This window comes from Trichomonas vaginalis, chromosome II (genome assembly GCF_026262505.1).
Source record: "Trichomonas vaginalis G3 chromosome II, whole genome shotgun sequence".
NCBI lineage: Eukaryota > Parabasalia > Trichomonadida > Trichomonadidae > Trichomonas > Trichomonas vaginalis.
In genome coordinates, this window is record NC_067204.1 from 5050469 (window position 1) to 5071141 (window position 20673).

The following is a 20673-nucleotide window of genomic DNA, read 5'->3' on the forward strand; positions in this document are numbered from 1 at the left end:
CTAAAATTTCTCATAGACGAACATTAATCAACCGTGTTCTATTGAATTTAGCTGGATCATGGGAGAAAAAAAAATGAATATTTTCCGAACATTTTTAAATTCAAAAATATCATATGAAAAGCATCACTAATATGTCACTTTTGCCGAAAATGGAAAAGTTGTGGTTTTGGAATTAATTAGGTTCAGTGTAAGATCTGTATCATAAATAAAAAAAAAAAAAAAAAAAAAAAAAAAAAAAAAGGTAGTGGGGCTTCCAGGCACTTCGTGCCCTCTAGCCCTGAAGATGTTTAGTATAAATGAAGTTTTTATTCGGAAAATTGTTAGTCTTCTGGGTCGAAAACATTATATAATGTGTCGCTTTTCACAAATTATATATGTTTTCATGTTTTGTCACTTTTCTGTCACTTTTCAGGGAAAAACATTTTTATTATTATATATAAATGAATTTTACAAAACCACCGTTACCGTTCTTTGGAAATAAGAGTAAATGTAAAGATATTCTATTGAGAGAACTTAAGAAACTACCGAATGGTCTAACATTTGTAGATTTGTTCGGTGGAAGTTTCTATATATCCCATTTGTGCCATACCGTATTTCCTGACTCAAAGATTATATGCAATGACTTCGACAACTATATGGACCGTCTCAAACATATTCCAGACACAAACAATATATTGAAAGAGTTAAAAGAAAAGATACCTATAGGTAAGATGGAACGTATACCATTAGATAAGAAAAATATTGTGAGAGAGGTTTTGAAAAAAGCAGAATATATAGACTGGGATAGTATATCTGCTAGACTATTATATAGTGGTGCTATAAGAGTTCATGACATTGAAACACTTATGTCAAAAGTTTTATATCTTAACTATACAAATGTTTTCAAAGAGGACATAGAAAAATATATTGAGGGTATAGAGTTTGTGAGATGTCATTGGACAGAGTTGTATGAAAAATATAAAGACAAGGAAAATGTTTTCTTTATAGTGGACCCGCCGTTCTATAACACATGGGATTTTCAATACCAAGTAGACTGGACTTTGAGAGACTCTTTAGAAACTTTAGACGTTTTACATAACCATCCATGCTTTTACTTTACATCCGATAAAAGTGGTTTGGAAACCGTTATGAGATGGTTAGAGGACATACATGACTATGATTTAGATATGACAAGATAGAATATGAGAGAGGTCCTATAAACTGGAGAAAGTGTCACAATAAAGAAATTTTATTAGTAAGTAAATGTGGTTTGAAATAGGACTACTTGTTTTAGGTTTTTTCCATTGTGTCATTTATTTCTTTGACGTGGCAGAAAAATACAGAGAATATGAAGATGAACCAATGCCTGCAAATGTTCAGTATATGTACTCGTAAGAGATATTTTTATCTAATATTAAATGGACGCACAGAACTTAGCGAATGCACAGCAACCTGGACAACCAAACCCAGAGAATATTCCAAATGAAGTTAGAATACAAACTGCAATGGCAAACTATGGTCAAGTGCCAACAGATGTACAAATGCAAACTGCCATGTCAAATGACGCTGCGTTAGGTTTGCCACCATGGTATGCAAATATGAGATGGAAAGAGTTTTATACAAACCCTGAAGTGGGATATAAACAACTTTATGCAGATGACGCGAACACAGGAGTTGACCCAGAATATGTTTTCTACCAGAGGAGAAACAGAATGTATGAGCTCCAGTTAAAGAATGCTATGGAACTCAACAGGAAACGTAAGAGACTAGGTGGACATTAGATTTTTACATATAGTAAAATGGGTTTCTTCAGTAGTATTGGAAACTTCTTCAGAAGAGTTGGAAGAGGTATATGGAATGGAATAAAAACCGTAGGAAAAGGAATTTGGAACGGAGTCAAAAATATTGGTAAAAGAGTAGGTCAGTTTGTTGGTATTATACCTAAAGACCCTGAACCAGAAGAACAAGCTCCTGTTATACAACAGCCTGAACCTGCACCACAGTCTAGTTGGCAACCAAATCCAACACCTCAACCGTATTAAAAAATTATATTTTTACCGTTCGATAGTAGTTGTATATGAAACTAAGTTCTAAGTAAAACGCGTGGTATAATGGAATTATTCTCTTTCTTCCATCTGTAGTAAACCATACTTGAAAGTCTGAAATACTTCCACTCGGTGGTTCATATAGCTTTGTAGGTTTTTCGTAAAAGTCATTTGCCAAGCATAAGAAAGAGTTTTGGGCGCCAGAAAATGAAGCATGAACAATAATAGCAGCTGGGTCGAAAACATCTTTAAATAAATATGGTTCATCTCTTGCATATCGACTGTAAATATTTGCTAAAGGAAGTTCGACTTTCTGATTTAACATTCTTTGCAAATAATACCATGACATTGCAGTGAATTCTGTATATATTTGTTCGTCTTTCTTTGGATTGTCTTCGTAGATTTGAAATGACACTTGTGAATTTTGTTTGTCATATACAATTCTCACATAAAGTGTGCTCTCGGTATTTGCATATTCATCAGCATATTTTGCATAACATGAATTTATTTTATCTTCTATATTTTTTAACGCAGTCTGTAGAGAAGATGAAAGGTCAACTTGTATTAGCTCAATTTCTTCCCACATTTTTCGTTTCCCTTCAGATATATAATCTATATGAAACCTTACAATAAATGGAAAACTTTTATCTTCTACAGACACAAACTTCATTCTACGAAAGCCAATAGCTTTTGTGACAGATGGGTCTCTTAGCCATCTTAATGGGTAGTCAAAACGATAGCCTTCATGCTTTACGGTCTCTGTCTCAAACTTTTGACCGACATTCGTAAAAAGTTCATCTAATGGTTTAGTTGTAGCAACTCTTGAATTTTCTTTTTCTATTGGAAGCATATTTTATCTAGAATAAAAATGTCGAAAGAAACAGCGTCTATGAGAGAAATACAACACAACCGACAACTCATTTTGCAAGCTCTAAATAAGAACACAACAAACTTTTCAAACTATTCTAAGATATCTGAGTCATTGAAAGAAGGAAACTTAAAACTGACGATAAACCCAATGACAGATGAGTTTCTGTTTCAAGACAGTAAGAACCATACTGTCTGTGTAAATCCAACAAAAGGAACTTTAAACGAGAAACCTATAAATGAACTTCTTTTGAAAGCAGATGTTGGCAACAAAGCTGACAAAGAATATGTAGACGATGCAATAGCAAAAGAAGAAGAAAGAGCTAACAATGCTTATGCAACAAAAGAACATACTCATCCTGAACTAGCAGACAAAACATATGTTGACAATAAAATGTCAAGTGAAGTGACAAGAGCTGAAAACGAATATTCTAAAAAGACTCATACACATACCATTGCAAATATTGCAAACTTACAAGAAACCTTAAACAGTAAAAGTGACGTTGGACATACACATACCATTGCAAATATTACAAACTTACAAGAAACCTTAAACAGGAAAAGTGACGTTGGACATACACATACCATTGCAAATATTGCAAACTTACAAGAAACCTTAAACAGTAAAAGTGACGTTGGACATACACATACCATTGCAAATATTACAAACTTACAAGAAACCTTAAACAGGAAAAGTGCCGTTGGACATACACATACATCTTCTGAAATAACAGACTTAAACGTTAGCCTTGAAAATAAAGCAGATAAAACATATGTCAATGAAATATACCAAAGTTTGCTAGGAACAAAAAATATTGAAACTATTGTTGGTGACTTTTCTGTCAATGAAGAAAACAAATATTTTAGATGGCAGTTGGTACAGTCTTAGAAAATGGTACACGGTATAAACTCATTCCGAAAAATAACAATGAAATGTATGTAAGCTATAAAAAGAACGATGGTACACAAGTTAAAGTTCCATTAGACAACAACTGCTACTTAAACTTATATGGAGACGAACAAAAGAAATATTTAAGAGTTTATGAAATGGCAGATATGACATTGCCTGACCCAGCTCCAGCACCATACTATTATGACTATGGAGATGACAACAGAACACCACATGTAGATGAACAAAAGCTAACATTATATTTAGATTTTTATAGATATAAAAGATATAATGCAATAGAAAAAACGAGAATAGTATACTATTATGAAGATGACAGAAATAAATATTATAGTCAAGATTTTACCTACCCTGAAAACATAAGATTATATTATAAAAAATATTTCTGACTTAAACCAGAAGAAACCTGAAATAGTTGCACTATATTTTAAGTTCAAAAGAGACAATCCTATAATATCTCATATGTTTGATTTAATGAACCCAGTAGGTTCTATTTATACATCTATGGAAGCAAGAGGTCCTCAAGTAATGTTTGGTGTTGGTGCATGGGAACAAATAGTCGACAGGTTTTTGTATTGTGCAAACTCTTCAAAGGAAACAGGTGGAAGTAAAACGATTTCAGGTGAAAACTTACCTGCGCACAGTCACTACATAGATTTAAGTACATCTCAAGCAGGTTGGCATAGGCATAGATATTGGGATTGGACAGGAATGACAAAAGGTAAAGGATATGATGTTAAAGACGACGTTAAGTTTGCTATAAATTGTTACTGGAGTGACACTCAGGGAGAAGGAACCATACACATTTCGTTTCAGGATATACGCAAACAACGGGACAAAGTAAAGAATACATGCCACCTTACATGACAGTTTACGCATGGTATAGAATTGCTTAGTCGTCATTTTCAACTTCTTTAGCATATTCGTCAGGAGTTGTCTTATATTTGTTAGGAACTGTCTTTGAAAGTATACCACCTTGAACCTTAACAAGTTTGAAACGAGGTCTGACAATAGTAGTTTTATCTTCTGCTTGCAGTCTGTACATTTTGCCATGTTTGCCTAAAACTTCATAATATTCTCTTGTATACTTTCTTCTATTTTTACGAACACGAATGTGAGTACCTGTCGAGTTCCCATTGTTGTCATAGTCAATAGTATTTTCATATGGGTCGCGTTTTAGGTATTTCTTTTTTACTTTGTCACCTTTCTGAAGTTTGAAGGCCCGGCATTCTTTCTGTTTGTCTCTTTTTGACTAAATTATTAAATATATAGTCTTTCTCTAAGTCAGGGTTGTTTTCATTTCTTCGGGGGGAATGGTTTCCCAAACCTTTTGTTTACGGGTATTGTAAATATTTAAAACTTGTCTCATCTTTGCCATGGAGAAGTGTCTATACTTGTCGTCATATGACATTTCATTTGCTTCACCACCTTGTGTGGTTTAAGTCTCTTAAGATTTTTATACAACTGTCAATGACACAAGAGCAGAATGGTTTTGGTCGACAATGAAATATTGGTTTACATTTTTTGAACGCAGATAGTTTTTAATATCGTCTGATTTGAAAGAAACTTTCACAGTCAGATGTCAGTTTTTGTTGGATGGTATTTGTCAACGAATATTGTCAAAGCAGTTTTCACATCTAAAATATTTTGGACCATAATGGTATGGCTTCACAGTATCTTGTGTTTTGACCAACAAAATATTAACCAGTATGGAGGTCCATCTGTTCTAACTCTCGAATGTTTTCCAAGATATCCATAAACCAAGCATTTGGTGTTGAACTAAAGATTTTTACCATGAGTGCTTTCTTTGTTGCCTTAGAAACATAGGGGTCCTTGTTCGGATTCGTCATTTTTTACCCTGTAAGAAATGGGTTATTTGGCGCATTAGCAGGAGTTGCATCCAGATTTTTACCGCAGTGGGAACAATAGCCAGAGGTGTATTTGGAGTTGGAAGGAAGATTTTGAGTACATTAGGTATACTTAAAGAGAAAGCACAACCTATTATACATAACTGTACAGAAAGGTTGGGATGTAGCACGAGATGCAGCAAATCTTATTCCAAATCCTGAAACAAGAGGAAAAGTTCAAGGATGGATGGACAATGTAGGAAGACAAGCAGGAAACTATTATAACAAAGCAAATGACTACTATAACCAAGCAGGACACTATATGGACCAAGGTGAAAGATTCTTTAACAGAGATATAACCATGCACAACAATGGGTAAACAATAACCAACCGCAACCACCTCAAACGTGGGAATGTAAAGTTTTTTACTGAGATGAAATGAACAAATACAGCATTGAGACAAATGGGTTCAAGATGGATTTGTCGGCTTCCAGCAGTTACACAACCACGTGTTTGTCAAGTTCTTCCTTACCTCAGGAAGTTTTAGACCGACTTAAAAAACCTAAACAACCAGTTGAAAACAAACCAAACTAAATTTTTTACTGAGATGAAATGACCGAAGAAGTTGAAACGGTAGATTTGACACCACAAACAAAAAGTTCAGAACCATTGTCAAAACCTGTCAAAGAACTTACAGATGAAGAGAAAAATTCAATAATAGAAAGTGCCAGGTCTGGAAATACAAACCCTAACTATAAAGTCACTTTTCATAGAAATGGAACGGCAAGTATCTCAAAAAAGAAACAGACTCTCACAAATAAAATATTGAAGTCTGAAGGAGCTTTCGAAACAACAGATGGAAAAGTTTACTTCACTGACCAACAGTTCATTATAGAACATCTCATTGACTTAGAGTCGAAATATTCTAAACTTTACAACAAACACAAAAAGTTGAAAGGAAAACAAAAACAAATGGCATATGATATTTATGAAGATGTTAACGACACAACTGTTCCTGCAGGTGAGGTAAAGTCAGAGGAACCGAAAAGTGACGAAAAACCGATAGAAGAAGAAAAACCAAAAACTGAAGATAAACCAAAACCAAAGTTTAGTTTGGAAACTAAACCAAGTCAACCTTCATTAGCTGGTATGGGTTGGCGTCAAAGACTTATGGCAGCAGGTGGTTATGTAAAGTAAAGAAAAAAAATATTTTTTTATTTTTATAAAAATGCCCCCATATAGAATGGACAGAAGGTCTGCTAGAATAAAAGCAGAGTTAGAAAGATATGGTTGGAGAGTTTCAAAGAAGTTTAAATATAGGAAGGGAAGACCCATAAAAGTCTATGACAAACTTGCTGGTCTGACCTATGAAATGGAATTGGAAACAGCACGCGCAAACTATCCAAACAGATTAGAGAGGTTAGAAGAAGAACGTCTTATGAACATGCCTTTCGATGTTAGTGAGCCTCAAGTTGAAGGACAAGACGGCTTTGCCAGATTCTATTGGAAACATGACGAACAATTGCATCCTTTGAGAAGGAAAAAAGGAAAAGGTGAAGACGCACATGCTCCCATGGAAAGAACAAGATATGCATATGAAAAGTATCGTGAAGTTAGAAGTCAAATTACATCTGGTCGAACCTTTACAGTAAACTTTGACGAAGGAAAGAACAAAGAAGGCTTCATGGGTGTACTTGCTGCAATTCAAGACGGAAAGAAGAAAGGATATAACCTCAGATTGACCATAACAGATTTGGATGGTCACATTTACTATGCACATGGCAATGAACAAACAGCCGCAAAACTTCTTGACGCTTTCAAGACTACAAAGAGAGAACAAATGGTTGACTCCGACTCAGACATTTTGAATGCAATTGAAGGAATTGTAAGTGTCAAGTTCGAATGGTACCAACATAACCCTCAAGCAGTCAGACAACATGCTGGATACTTCCCGTTCATAAATAAGTCTGACATTGACTTGACAAGGTATGGAATTTACAATTCAATTGAAACAATTGTCAATGAACCTTGCATTCTTACATGTCTCAGGAACTCTGGTCTTGTTACAGATGAGAAGATGAAGTATCTTGAGTCATGTGTGAAGACAAGGTACATTCTCAGAGGTCAATTGGCAAAAATTGCACCGTTGGCAAATGTCAATATCCGAGTCAACATACCTACAGCTAAAGGTTCTTCACATGACGACTATGTTGTTGACAAAGACATGCCATGGTTGAAGATTGTAATTTGCCACAACCACTTCATGTTGAACGAAAGTCTTACAAACACATTCTTTGGTAAAAGTAAGTGCAACATTGTCAGAGCTGTAAACATTCTTTTCGAGAAAGGTTTGTTGGAACCAATTCCAGATGACAAGCTGACAGAAACTTTTGTACCAAAAGACGAAACAAACTTTTCACTGTTAGCAAGACCAAAAGTTGTTCCAGACAAAGTTCTAGTACAAAAGAAGTACACAGTTCCACAAGGAGTTGGATTGTTCGGATACCAACCTGAACCAGAAGAACTTCCAATGAGGTTGCAAGAACTTCAAGATGCTATAAACAAACTTCCATTGAGACATCCAATTGACGTCAAATTGTATTGGAGAGCATCTGAGTTAGGTCAGAAGGTTTTATATGAAACAGGTTGCTTCGATGATGTTTATGAGATAACAGGAGAAGTTTCGCAGAAGATAAGAGACTCACTTGAATTTCCACGAACTGGACCAATTGGTTGCGACAAGTTCGACTCAAGCGAAAAGATATACTATGTCGACCTTAACGCTGCGTACATGAGGTTTGTCCAATATATTCCAACTGGAATTCCAAACGAAGATGGTGAGTTCCTGGGAAGGAACTATACAGTTGGAAAAGTCATACAACAACTGTATGATATTAGGAAAGCTTCAAACCCCAAACTTGCAATGACACTCAAATTGCTTATGAATTCGACATGGGGATATTCCATTAAGAAACCTCAAGAGATGAAGAGTAAACATTATGAGAAGGTCGACAACTTTGTTGAAAGGTTTTCTCCTTTTGTTTTGAAGTACGAATTCACTCAAGGTCAAAGTGGCTTAGTAACCACATTAAAACCTATTGTCGAACATTGGTCTTACCCTCAGTTCGCAAAGGCAGTCCTTGACAACTACAACAAATTCTTCTCCGAAGTCAAATCCAAAGTGAAGGTTTACTATGAGAACATTGACGCACTCATGACGAACGAAGAAGGATAACAACAAACTCATTGAAATGGGTTATGGTCGGTGAAAAGATGGGTCAATTCAAATTGGACAAAATTTTCACCGAAGTTCATGTCCTCTCCAAGCGGTAAGTACTGGGGCATACTTGAAGACGGCACGAAATAAAACATTGCATGAAGTAAAAATTTTTATTCGAATTTTTGAATCGGACAGGTCGAGTTACACCATTCTTGGTCTCAAACTATATAACCTGTTTGTTTGTATTTTCGTCGACTATGACACGAGACACGAACATTGACCAACGGACAAAAAGTGTCATTTCAGATGGTCCCGCAGCCAATCGCATTCGAGCACTTCGAAGAAGCCTTACGTTCCAAGGGAGAGGGTTCTGGTGCAAGCAGAGGTCATGAAACTCTACGAGCAGTACATCCTCAATGCCTGGGAGGACAAATCGTCCTTGGATTGGCAATTCTACCAACTCCTCTGGGACGACCTCTCTAGGCAACTGGGAGACGAAAGAGTCAATTCAGGGTCAGGAACTACTTGTCCAAATTACCCTTAATTTAACCTACTTAACTAAATAAACACCTAAATTTACTTGGGTTTCCCCCTAAAATAAAATTTTTTTACTTCTTTAGAACCACTCGAGGTTCTCCTTACGGTGTTGAGCTTGTCACCGTCAATGTGTCTGACCTTCGTCTTCTTGTCTGGATTTGGAACCCATTGAATTGCGACAAGCTTGCCCATGGAAATTGAACCGCGATTCCGAAGGTTAAGGTTCAAGTGTCCCAAGTTGTTGAGGACTGGGGTAAGAACCTTGCCTGTATCCTTGTTGCGGATTTGGTATGGGTAGGGTTGGGAAATTTCGTAGGAATCGTCGGCAACAAGGGTTGCCCAAACTTCCTCTTCTTCTTCGTGTTTCTCTTCTTCCTCTTCTTCTTCGTGTTTCTCTTCTTCCTCTTCTTCCTCGACAATTCCTTCGGCAATTCTGTGTTCACGAATTACGGTGTTGAGGTTCTGTCCTTTCCGAGTACCTTCCAGATGGCGTCTATCTCTTCGAAGAAAACGGTAATGAGTCTGGCAAGGTCTCGGTTCTCTCTCGCGTAAATGCGCAAGGTTTCCGTCAAATCATTCAGGCATTTCTCATTGGAAGCTTGGTTCATGAGGACATCGGCTTTGAGCTTGGTCATCTCTTCCATAAGACTACTTTGGAGAGTCTTAACGGTGTTTGTCAGATGAGCTTTCAAATTCAAATTTTGAATTTGAACTGGGCGCTTGTCTGGCAACATTGAAAGGACATCTGCCATTGTGTTCGGCTTCGGTGCTTGTTCGGACATCGAAAAAATGAAGTGGTTTGAGAATGACGGTTTTACTTCAAAAAGTTGTTATGACAGTTATGTCATACAACAAGTTTAAAATAATATCTTGTTCTTCTCTGAACGTTTGTTGTCTCTTCCGATAAAAGTTTCGAACATGAGACACCAAAAAACGTTTTTTGAGATTGCGGAAGAGTTCAGGCAAACGTTCATATATTCTGATATGTTGGGAGCAGTTCAAAACATCTGAGCTGACTTTCGGACAAAATTGGGACAATGTCAGAAAATTCATCTTTGGTCGGACTGCTTGAAGGTAAGTCCCTTACATGTAAGTAGCTCTGGTAAAGTCTTCTCATTTCTGCTAACTTCTGGAGTATAGCTTCGTAATTTAAGAGTTTTAATTTTAATTGTCTTATTCCACTCTTGACATCTAAACGGTAACTATCCATGAGGTCAAGAGTAGCTTTGGTAGCTTTAAGTGGAGCTATCTCTTCTTTGACTTGTGCAATTTTGGTTGCAATTGTGGTTTGAGCTCCTTCAAGTTCGCCGTCTATGTCGTTCTCAACGTCTTCAACCATAGCTTGAAACTCTTCATCGGTCCATTGAGATTGGTGTGGGACGAATTTAACTTGCTTCATTCAAAAAATGAAAAAAATGTTTTTACTCAAAGCGTGCCATGTATATGGCTATAAGAAACTTACCAGAAGGCTTCTTCTTCACATGAGTCTTTGGCAACTTGAGTGTTGGTGTTGGAGTTGGGTCTGGAATTTCAATTCTCTCTCGAGCGCAACAACAGATGTCAGAATAACATTCCCCACTGTCTTTCTTGCCACCATAAATTGTGTATTGACCGAACTTGCATTTGCAGGAAGACCGGTCAATACAAGGTTCACAGTTGACATATGTGTACACATACCTGTTGAGTACGAGTGTGAGTAAAAACATAAAAAAGTGAAGTTAAAATGAGATGTTTACTGTAAAGGTACGATGTCGCCTTCTGTGTTTATGAAGAACGCCCGACCCGAGAAGTGTAAGAGTCCTCTGAGAATTTGGGCAATTCGTACAGTTGGGTTCTCTCTGTTTGGAAGTAGTATCCAAGGACGCTTGGCAAAGAACTTCAAGAGGACTTCTTTCTTCATCTCTTTTATGTCGTCGAAAGGAGTGTTTTCTGGTATTTGCAGGACAATTCCAGTGTCAATTTCAATTTTAAGCGCACTTCTTCCAGACACCCAGCCTGCAATGGTCTTGTTTGACTTCAGATGGCTCAGGTAGTTCCTAACTAGCTCATTTATCTCTATAAGGTAGATTGCCTCATCTGCTGGGTCTATGTCGGTCATTGTTTCAAGACGAGTCTTTTACTTTTTCAAGACGAGTCTTTTACTTTTTCAAGACGAGTCTTTTACTTTTTCAAGACAAGTCTTTTACTTTTTCAAGACAAGTCTTTTACTTTTTCAAGACAAGTCTTTTACTTTTTCAAGACAAGACCCGTTATTTTTCAAGAAATTTTTTGGTGTAAAGTTCTCAAATTTGAGAACAGTGGTCTTGATTTCAGACGATACCCGTACTTTTTCAAGACAAGTCTTTTACTTTTTCAAGACAAGTCTTTTACTTTTTCAAGACAAGTCTTTTACTTTTTCAAGACAAGTCTTTTACTTTTTCAAGACAAGTCTTTTATTGTTTCAAGACAAGTCTTTTATTGTTTCAAGACAAGTCTTTTATTGTTTCAAGACAATGTCCGACGTACCACCAACCGAGCCCATATCCCAACCAGAGGAACCTAAAGCACCAGCCCCTGCACCTCAGCAACCTCAGTTCCAACAAGTACCTCAGTTCCAACAAGTACCTCCGAATTACTACCAATTTCCAAATTACTACCAAATACCTCCTCAAGGCTTCCCGAACTACCCTCCTCAGCCTATGCCTTACTGCCCTAACCCTTGGATGTTCATGTCAAACCCTCCACCCCAATTCCAATTCCAATCTCAATCCAAGAGAGACCAAGAGTTCGAAGAAGGTCTGAACCGTTTACGCAAAGAGTATGCCACAGCCCCTATGGAAGACGACAGGCTTTCAGTCTCTTCCCTAAGGTCGACCAATTCGACTCGTACCACAGATTCGGTTCGTGACCGTGACGACTACCTCAAGCAGTCTGAGAGACTCTTCATCCTACAACCATTTACAGTTGGAGCTCTCAAGAACATGCGCAATTACGAAGGTCAGACACCAGCTGGAGACCGCAAAACAGACGTACTCGCAAGAGCAGTCCAACTGGTCAAGACAAAGACTGAGATAGTCGACTTCATTCTTGCAGCTTGCCCATACAAGTAAAAAAATAAACAATTACGAGTTAAACTTTTTATCTTTCTTTTCTGAGTTGTTTAGAGCTGGTTTCTCTTGTAGGAACCTTTCGTACTCTTCCATGGTCATGTAATTGCGAATTTGGTACGCAATTCCAGGTTCGTTGTTTTTGAACCTTACGTATGTAACGCTTCCATCCTCCTCAGGGAAGTAAGCTGCTAACATCTGACCAAGTTTTCTCGGTGACTCGGAGCTCATAAAAATGTCACTTTTTAAACGTTAAGTTTTTAGTCTTATTTTACCCTTTGTTTACCCTTTGTTTGTCAAGTAGTATTGGAGTGCAATTTCTCCAAATTCTCTATGTCGGAGTTCTTCAGCATTTTCCAAGGTGTGCCTGGAGAACTCAAAGAAGTTGTCAAGAACATACTGCCATGCTGCTCTTCTGAGTTCGTCGGTATTTTGGAAGTGTTGCACCTTCGAGTCTTCGGACATGAAAAAATGACACTTTTTCTATTAAACCGTTTTGGCATTTCTCATGAGTGAGTATAGTTCTGCCGAACCATTGGAAGAGAAGAAGTACCCTTGCTGGCAAAAGACAAAAATAGTTGCCTTAGTTGTCATTGCAATTGTACTCGTAATTGAATTCATTGTACTTCTCTTCACGTACATAAAACTCAGCAATGGTATTTGCTTTAAGAAGCTACCATCTTACTAAGACTAAACACTTACATTTTTCAAGCTTGACTTTTTACAATTTGAACTTTGTTGCTGAATTCAGCAAAAATATATTTTAGGGTAGAAGGGTATATCTAACCTCTTTTCTAACCTCTTTTCTACCCTCATGAATTTGTCATGAGTTTTATACAGAATTCAGCAAAAATATATTTTAGGGTAGAAGGGTATATCTAACCTCTTTTCTAACCTCTTTTCTACCCTCATGAATTTGTCATGAGTTTTCCCGAAATAAAAAATAAAGTTGGTTTTTTTAAAAAAATATTTTTTATTTTTATTGTAAGAACATGTTAGCAACAACAGCACCAAACTCGTTAGTCATGAACCCAACTTCAATGTTAGTAGAGATGAAAAGCTTCATTCCTTCTTCATATACTTTCGAAAAAGAAATCCAGAAGATAAAGCAAGAACTTTTAACAAGTACTTTAGACTGTAGTGCGAAAGATGAAACAAATGAACAGTATCTTTATGAAATGCAGGATATTATTGACCATCTACCTAAACTTCCTGAAATACAACAACAAAAGCTTACTATTCCAGAATTCGATGAAATAGAAGTCAAAGCAACTGACTCAGTAGAAATAAAGAAGTTCATACGAAAGGTTAACTATGAATTCCTTGGATTTCATTGCAACCACAAAGTCATGGACAAAGATTGCGACATGGTATATAAGAACATCTCTGACATATACAAATCTGGGGAGTTTAAGACCTACGACAACTTTGTTTCGTTAGTTGCAAAATGTGTATGGCAGATAAGAGATAAAGATAGAAGAGGTAAGATATGGAATGAACAGATAAAACCCGCAACTTTTGAGTTAAAGAGAGCAATTGACGCCTTAGTCATACTAGCAGGTAAGGTTTCAGAATATAACGCAAAAATGAACCCACAATGTTCTAAATGTAAAGCAGCAATGAGGAAATATAACTACTCCGTCAAAGAGATAGAACGTATGCGAAACGACTATGCTGACTTAAAGAGGGAGGCAGAGAAACCAGCAGAAGATAAAATGGACATGTTGACATTTCTAAACAAAAACTATCCAACAGCTGACGATTTCCTTCTTTCAGATGTCAAGAAGAAGTATAAAGAAACCTTCGGCATTGTTAAAACATTCGATGTACTGACAGAAGAAATAGAAGCTACGAAATTGTTTAGAATTTCACGAATTCACAATGTTTACCATGTAAAACGCTTATAAAATAACTGGGGTAGAAATGAGGTTAGATATCGGGTTAGATATACCCATCTACCCTAAAATATATTTTTATTGAATTCTGAGTAAAATTCTGAGTAAAATGACATATGGAACACATACTTTTTTCAGTAAGGACATATGGGGTAGAAATGAGGTTAGATATCGGGTTAGATATACCCATCTACCCTAAAATATATTTTTATTGAATTCCGTATGAAAATCGTGAAAAATAACAGAGTATTTTGACAACTTCAAACAAGCAGAGTAAATGAACCATTTATTTTTATTGACTTTTTACAATTTGAACTTTGTTCGCGTAGATATGAATTCTGAAAGAAGTATGAGGGTCTTGTATGACTTTGTACTTCTCCCATAGTTCATGTCTGTCAAACTTACCTGCCATGGACTCTTTCATAAGTTCCATGAAATCGTCTTCGGACAATCCGGGAAAAGTACAATGTCAGTAAGTATTCTCTTTACATCCTTACTTAAACTCTTTGCTGTCTGTACACAATGACAACTGAGATGTTAAAGTGTCTGAGCTTCTTAAGAATTCGACACATATCTTGTTCTCTATTCTTTAAGCAAAGGATGAGAAGCAAAGTCATCTAAGATAAGAAGACACCTATGAGGGTATGTCTTCCAATCGTAAGATTGCAATTTCTTCGAAATGTATTCTATCTCTTTCTGTTTGTTTCTGAAGTGTTTCTTCTCTAATATTCTCTGCATTTCCTCATTTGGGTCTTTAAACTTCGAATTTATATACTCATTTATAGCATTATACTTCAAAACTCTTCTTTGGTACTTCTTTATCCAATCTAACAACTCAGAGTCTTTTATACATACTAACTTAGACTTCTTTATAATATCTTTGAACGAATTGACGGTTTGGTCAAATTGACCAGAAGTACTACAAATGAACAACTAACTCATAGAATGGGTTCTTCTCATCTAGTTCTTGTTGTTGTGCAGCCATTTTAAGATAAGTGAAAGTCTTACCCGACCCAGGTGGTGCGATTAGACCTGTTATACCATTCTGAGCAAATAAGAACTTGTCATGTATAGGTTTTATCTGAGCATTTTCTAACTTCCTCTTGTTCTTGTTTAAAACATTCTCAAATTTCTTGTCAATGTCAGCAAACTTTTTTTCTAACATATTTTTAGAAAAATTAAAATTTTTATCTTTTAGAAAATGTCTAGCGATTTCGCTATCTATATTCGAGACAAGCTTTTTGACAGCAAAACATCTGTCGACCATAAAATCTTACATAGTGTAAACAAGAAAGGTGAATTTGTTCTAAAGTTCTGTTTCTGGGAATATGACAAGAACCATAAAACATTAGGCAGAGAAGTCTTAAAATTTGTCAATGACAGACTTGTTGACAGAGATGACGCCGATTGGAAAGATGAAGTCCAACAAAAGTTCTTAGAATGCAAAGAAGACACATGCGCTGTTCTTGAAGATGAAATAGAAAACAGAATAGATGAGCTATTAAAGGACAAAGAACTTTTACATAAATATGGTTCGAGAAATTTGACATAACTCCACCAGAAAAGAAGAAGAAGAGAGAAAAGAAAGAAAAGAAAGTAGAAGAAGAGAAGAAAGAACCTGAACCAGTTCCAGAGAAAAAGAAATTTGACATGTAAAAATAAAATTTTATTTTTAGAACATTTCTGGGTCAATGTCAATGTTCTCTTCCTCTTTAGGAGCAAACACTGGCTTAGACTCTAAAATCTTTTTACCCAATTTACCTTGAACTTCAACTATCTTAGACTCATAATATTCATAGTCGTCTGCTTTCTTTGGTTCATAAGGTATAACAAGTTTGTATGCTTTGCCTTCTTTAAGGTTTGAGAACCTTCTGTCAAAATTTCTTTGACTGCTAACAAACCTTCTATGTCTAAGTCTTCAAATTTCGCACCATTTTTAGTCACAATAGCAAACTTAACTGGTTCGATGTTCCAAACTTTGTCAAATGTAGACTTTTCAAAATGGTAGAAGTAAACATTCAAATATGCGAATGGGTCTAGTTCTTCTTTGACTTCTGTCATGTACTTATTTACTGAAATATATTTCGTCATCTTTTCTATCGGATAAAAAAATATTTTTTTTAAATTTACTCAGAAAAATTTTTCTTTGTATATACGCCGTTCTGAACATCTAAAAGATTTTTGACATTTGCCAAGAATGTTCGTTTAGATGCTGTCATATAACCATACTCTTGACAATATTGTTTATACGAGTCGTACAATGACCTTTCATCTAAACACTCAAAGTTAGTCTCATCTATAAACAGTTCATATACACTCTTGTTTGCTTCTAACAATGTTTGTCTTTCTTCGGTATGTGGAATTTGTCTTGGATTGAACTTAGAAATATCTAATGTCATGAAATATGAGAACAAGTGGTTGTAAAAGTTAGGTGTCAAAGTTTCTGCTAAGTCGTCAAAATATTCTGTATCTTGCATATGAGAATCTGACGTTCTGACAACTACATATCTTCTGTCAGAACTTTCTAACTTCATCGGAACGGCATTGTTTGAAACCATGATGAAATTTGCAACATTTTCACAAACTCTTTGGTCTTTATATTTTCTTTCAACAACTCCAACTTTGTCTGTTATAAGACTCTTCAAAGCATCTGAGTTCAAAACTTTTGTTGTATCTATACTTTGAAGTTCGTTACATACTATAAGTTTCATATTCTCTATTGAAGAGTTAAATTTACCGCAGATGTTTTCTAAGTTTGTCATATTAGGGTTCGAATAGCCCTCTAACAGTTTGCACAAAATATCTGTAAAGAAAGTGTTCTTACCAGTTCCTTGTTTTCCAATTATAATGAGAGCAGTTTCATTTTTAGCACTTGGATGTTGTAAGATGTTTGCAAACCAACATAAGATATACTCATAGACTCTTTCGTTTCCATTGCATATAATTTCTTTGACATGGTCTAACCAAGCTTCTATAACATTTTCTTTCCATTCTACTTGTTCGTATTTATATCCAGTGAAGATAGAATAGAAGTTTGGAGATGGTGTATAGAACTTTATACCGAACTGAAAAATCTTCTAACTTTGACAATAAGATATCCCAAGCATCTAACATCTTCATGCCAACTTGTACGACTTTTATTTTCTTAAGTTTCTGTCTACATTCTTGTTCTGAAACTATTGTCGCTCTTGGTTTGTTAAAGACAACATCCCATTCTTTCATGACATAACATTCTGGGGCAGAGTCGACATAAATGACTAAACGTTTCAAATTCTCGACTGCTTTGTTATAGTCTCGAAATGGACACATATTTCTGAAGCTTGGAAGTCATAAAAATCTGAAACGTCTATTCTGTACATTTTTATAAAAATAAAAAAAAATATTTTTTTTATTCTTGACTTTTGTTGTTCTTGAGCTATTTGTTGCATTTGTTGTTCTTGAGCTATTTGTTGTTGAAGTTGTTCTTGTAGTACAATACTTTCACCAGTTGCATCTTCCAATTCGAAACTTTCTGCCGTCATTGACAAATACATAGGACATAAAAGTTTTACAGGAACAAAGTTTGCGTCAACTAAGGTTAAGTTTATGTTTGCTAAAGTGTTTGAGTTTACTAAAGCTGAAAACTCTGCATTCGAATGAACAATAGGCAAACCAGCAGAGAAAGTGTTGTTTATACGCATGAGTATCTTTTGGTCATAGTAGTTTCTGTCGACATTCGAATAGCACTTTGAACCTAAGTTTGAAACAATATATAAAATAGGTGTACTTAAAGTCAATGGAACAGACAACCTTGTATGACACCTTTTCCTGTTATAGGAAACTGTTGGTAGTAAAAACCAGATATAAGTTTTGTATTATAGCTCATATCGTTTATACTAAACTCAGTCGGACATCCAAACATAATGAAACCTGCTCTAGTTGCAGCACATGTTACATCCGTCCTTAAAGTATTAAATAAGTCAACAAAACCTGTTGGTGGTATATCTGAGTAAGTATCTTCAAAGAAGTATTTTTTACCATTCACAACAACAAAGTCTTCTGGTGTCAAAAGAGCAAAACAGGCTTTAGTCGTCATTGTGTTTAAAGTTTACAATATCGTCCTTGAGGACTTTGTAAGTTTGTTGTTATAGAATTATATGACTCAGGGTTTTTAGTCGTAATAGTATAAACCACTATGTCTTCTGCCATTTACTTAGCAAAAATTTTAATGAAATGTTGTGGTCGTCAAATATTTTTATGACGTCTGGGAAACTATATTTTAAGTTCAACGTTTCACCTCCTTTCATAACGTATATCTTGTCAATGACATTATATGAAACACCACAGCAAGCAATGTCGGGTTCTATTTCTTTGATGTTTATATCGTCTGCCTCTGTCAAAAGTTTCAATAGTTCTTTCAAAATTTCATGAGGTGCGATGACATATGAGTTCACTTTTACAGGGTTGTGTTCGACCAAGTTTAACATTATACCCAAAGCTTGACAAATCTTCTCCTGAGTTTTAAGTTTGTCTTTAAGTTGTTGGTAGTCGTTTCGAATATCTGCAACAGAACTTAAGTCTCTGCTAACTTCAGGATATGTTGGTTGTTCTTTTACAGGAACTATTGTTATACCATCTTCGTCTTCGTATGGTTTCCCCACTTCAACATCTCTTTCTTTGACATTGACAACAACACTTTGACTGTTTGTTTGAGTTGGTGAATTTAACTTCACATCTGCCACCGCCATTAAACCTTTTGAAACACTTACGCTTCTATTTTTCGGAAATGACATTTTACTTAGAATAAAAAGATGGACGTATTTGAGTATCTCTTGAATTGAAGCAGAACAAAGTTTACACACACAAACAATACAAATACATTGACAGAATAGTTCTTTATACAAACAATGGAAAATGTTATAGAATAGCAGTCTTTGCTGAACCAAAATATTTTCATAAAGCAAAGAAAGTTGGTATAACTGAATGGTGAAAGTTCTTGACGTTGACAAAAATATAACAACAAAACTGACCGATATTTCTAAAGGTAAGTTTATAATACAATTATGTCAAAACTGGCGTACTGTCAATATTTGACGGAGAGAAGTCAGTTCAAGAACAACTTACTGACCTGCTGCCAAAATCTGCTCGATGGAAGCTGTCGTTATGCCAATCTGAGGAGCCCCAGCAGGTTTCATCGAACGAATCTTCAAAAGAGCATCTTCCGTGAAAAGTGCTATTGGTTTTGTAAACTTCTTTGCTTTCAATTCATCTGGACCGTCTCTGTCACCAGTATATTGTATTTGAACTGTACCAACAGTTGAAATACCACCCATAAAGTCTTCTGAGTCAGCAAATGGAATGCCAAGCCAAAAGTTTGAACGGTCTCCATTTGTATATTGAGTTTTTGAGCTCCTGTATGGTCCATACTTTCACATATGGCATAATAGAACTTTGCATTTCAGGGTTAATGGTTGTTGTGAAGTTGTTGTTAAAGTTCATAGCATCTAATGTCAAGTTGTATGACCTCATATCCTCAACTGTAGAATATTCTTCTCTTGGATATATTTGCCATCTATGTTTATATGATATTTAATACCAGGGTTGTAGAAACAAGAATAGTCATTTATAGTTTCGTCTGAACAGTACAAACATAGTATCTGCATGTTTCATTGCAGTTGTTAAAGCAATATCTGTTCTTGCACCTGGGTCAGCACTTTGGTTTCCAACTTCACCTGCAAAGTCTTTGACAGATATTTGGTGTATAGGGAACATAAGTGGAACTGCAATATATTTGGCAGCTAAAGCATTTGAAATATCTGGGTCCAACATATAGACTGCAAGTCTGCTTTCTATTCTCTTGCATTCAAACTTTTCGCATGTGAACTTAACTGGGTCCCAAGCATTCCAGCAGCATTGAAATAATAGTTTACTTCAGTGTTGAGGTTTGAGAAACCAAAGTCTAAGTCAACTTTGTCTTTGCAAAAGTCGGCGAATGACATTTTATTTGTTCCCACTACGTCTGTAAGAGTGAATGGGTCTTGTGTTGGTGCAATGACTAAGTTATTTTTGCTTGGAGTAAGTTCGATAGAAATTTTTCCTGCCCAGTTTGGCAAGTATCTTAAAAACCTGAAGATGAGGAAAGATGACAAAGGAACTCTAAGTTTCAATTTTACTTTGGTTACTGCTCCATTGTCCAGAAAGGTTAACATAAACTCCTGGAACGTTAGGGTCAAGTCTTCTTATTTTCTCAATAGTTGCATACTGGTCTGTTTGTTCTCTAGCTTGTGGTTGTACTGAGTTTCTCAAAGCGA

General features: G+C 35.8%; 12 protein-coding genes and 5 pseudogenes across 17 annotated transcripts, besides 1 other annotated feature; 7 read left to right on the forward strand and 10 right to left on the reverse strand.

Moving 5' to 3' along the window:
- The first annotated feature begins 210 nt into the window (after positions 1-210).
- Positions 211-20673: part of a mobile genetic element that runs on past the window's edge.
- TVAGG3_0488450 (uncharacterized protein) lies at positions 1398-1760 on the forward strand (the record flags this gene model as incomplete). The annotated part of the gene is made up of 1 exon (XM_001310514.2): positions 1398-1760. One exon carries the CDS (start codon positions 1398-1400, stop codon positions 1758-1760), a length of 363 nt encoding a protein of 120 aa, XP_001310515.1.
- Positions 1779-2021, forward strand: TVAGG3_0488460 (serine threonine-protein phosphatase family; the record flags this gene model as incomplete). The annotated part of the gene is made up of 1 exon (XM_001310513.2): positions 1779-2021. The coding sequence occupies one exon, from the start codon at positions 1779-1781 to the stop codon at positions 2019-2021; it is 243 nt and encodes an 80-aa protein (XP_001310514.1).
- Positions 2302-2874, reverse strand: TVAGG3_0488470 (uncharacterized protein; the record flags this gene model as incomplete). The annotated part of the gene is made up of 1 exon (XM_001310512.2): positions 2302-2874. A coding segment is annotated over one exon (573 nt), but the record flags the coding sequence as incomplete, so codon positions are not given.
- Positions 4691-4843, reverse strand: TVAGG3_0488480 (uncharacterized protein; the record flags this gene model as incomplete). The annotated part of the gene is made up of 1 exon (XM_051236095.1): positions 4691-4843. One exon carries the CDS (start codon positions 4841-4843, stop codon positions 4691-4693), a length of 153 nt encoding a protein of 50 aa, XP_051093919.1.
- Positions 6258-6842, forward strand: TVAGG3_0488490 (phage tail repeat-like family; the record flags this gene model as incomplete). The annotated part of the gene is made up of 1 exon (XM_051236096.1): positions 6258-6842. The coding sequence occupies one exon, from the start codon at positions 6258-6260 to the stop codon at positions 6840-6842; it is 585 nt and encodes a 194-aa protein (XP_051093920.1).
- On the forward strand, positions 6889-9029 carry TVAGG3_0488500 (annotated as a pseudogene). Its single transcript has one exon. A coding segment is annotated over exon 1 (2141 nt).
- Positions 9482-10046, reverse strand: TVAGG3_0488510 (annotated as a pseudogene). The gene has a single exon. A coding segment is annotated over exon 1 (565 nt).
- Positions 10217-10801, reverse strand: TVAGG3_0488520 (annotated as a pseudogene). The gene has a single exon. A coding segment is annotated over exon 1 (585 nt).
- TVAGG3_0488530 (uncharacterized protein) lies at positions 10824-11108 on the reverse strand (the record flags this gene model as incomplete). Its single annotated transcript, XM_051236097.1, has 1 exon — positions 10824-11108. One exon carries the CDS (start codon positions 11106-11108, stop codon positions 10824-10826), a length of 285 nt encoding a protein of 94 aa, XP_051093921.1.
- TVAGG3_0488540 (uncharacterized protein) lies at positions 11135-11500 on the reverse strand (the record flags this gene model as incomplete). Its single annotated transcript, XM_051236098.1, has 1 exon — positions 11135-11500. One exon carries the CDS (start codon positions 11498-11500, stop codon positions 11135-11137), a length of 366 nt encoding a protein of 121 aa, XP_051093922.1.
- TVAGG3_0488550 (uncharacterized protein) lies at positions 11895-12491 on the forward strand (the record flags this gene model as incomplete). Its single annotated transcript, XM_051236099.1, has 1 exon — positions 11895-12491. The coding sequence occupies one exon, from the start codon at positions 11895-11897 to the stop codon at positions 12489-12491; it is 597 nt and encodes a 198-aa protein (XP_051093923.1).
- TVAGG3_0488560 (organellar and viral DNA polymerase type B) lies at positions 13481-14395 on the forward strand (the record flags this gene model as incomplete). The annotated part of the gene is made up of 1 exon (XM_051236100.1): positions 13481-14395. The coding sequence occupies one exon, from the start codon at positions 13481-13483 to the stop codon at positions 14393-14395; it is 915 nt and encodes a 304-aa protein (XP_051093924.1).
- Positions 14966-15548, reverse strand: TVAGG3_0488570 (annotated as a pseudogene). Its single transcript has one exon. A coding segment is annotated over exon 1 (583 nt).
- Positions 15941-16039, forward strand: TVAGG3_0488580 (uncharacterized protein; the record flags this gene model as incomplete). Its single annotated transcript, XM_051236101.1, has 1 exon — positions 15941-16039. A coding segment is annotated over one exon (99 nt), but the record flags the coding sequence as incomplete, so codon positions are not given.
- On the reverse strand, positions 16510-17742 carry TVAGG3_0488590 (annotated as a pseudogene). The gene has a single exon. A coding segment is annotated over exon 1 (1233 nt).
- Positions 17772-18171, reverse strand: TVAGG3_0488600 (uncharacterized protein; the record flags this gene model as incomplete). Its single annotated transcript, XM_051236102.1, has 1 exon — positions 17772-18171. A coding segment is annotated over one exon (400 nt), but the record flags the coding sequence as incomplete, so codon positions are not given.
- On the reverse strand, positions 18588-19110 carry TVAGG3_0488610 (protein of unknown function, DUF4106 family; the record flags this gene model as incomplete). The annotated part of the gene is made up of 1 exon (XM_051236103.1): positions 18588-19110. A coding segment is annotated over one exon (523 nt), but the record flags the coding sequence as incomplete, so codon positions are not given.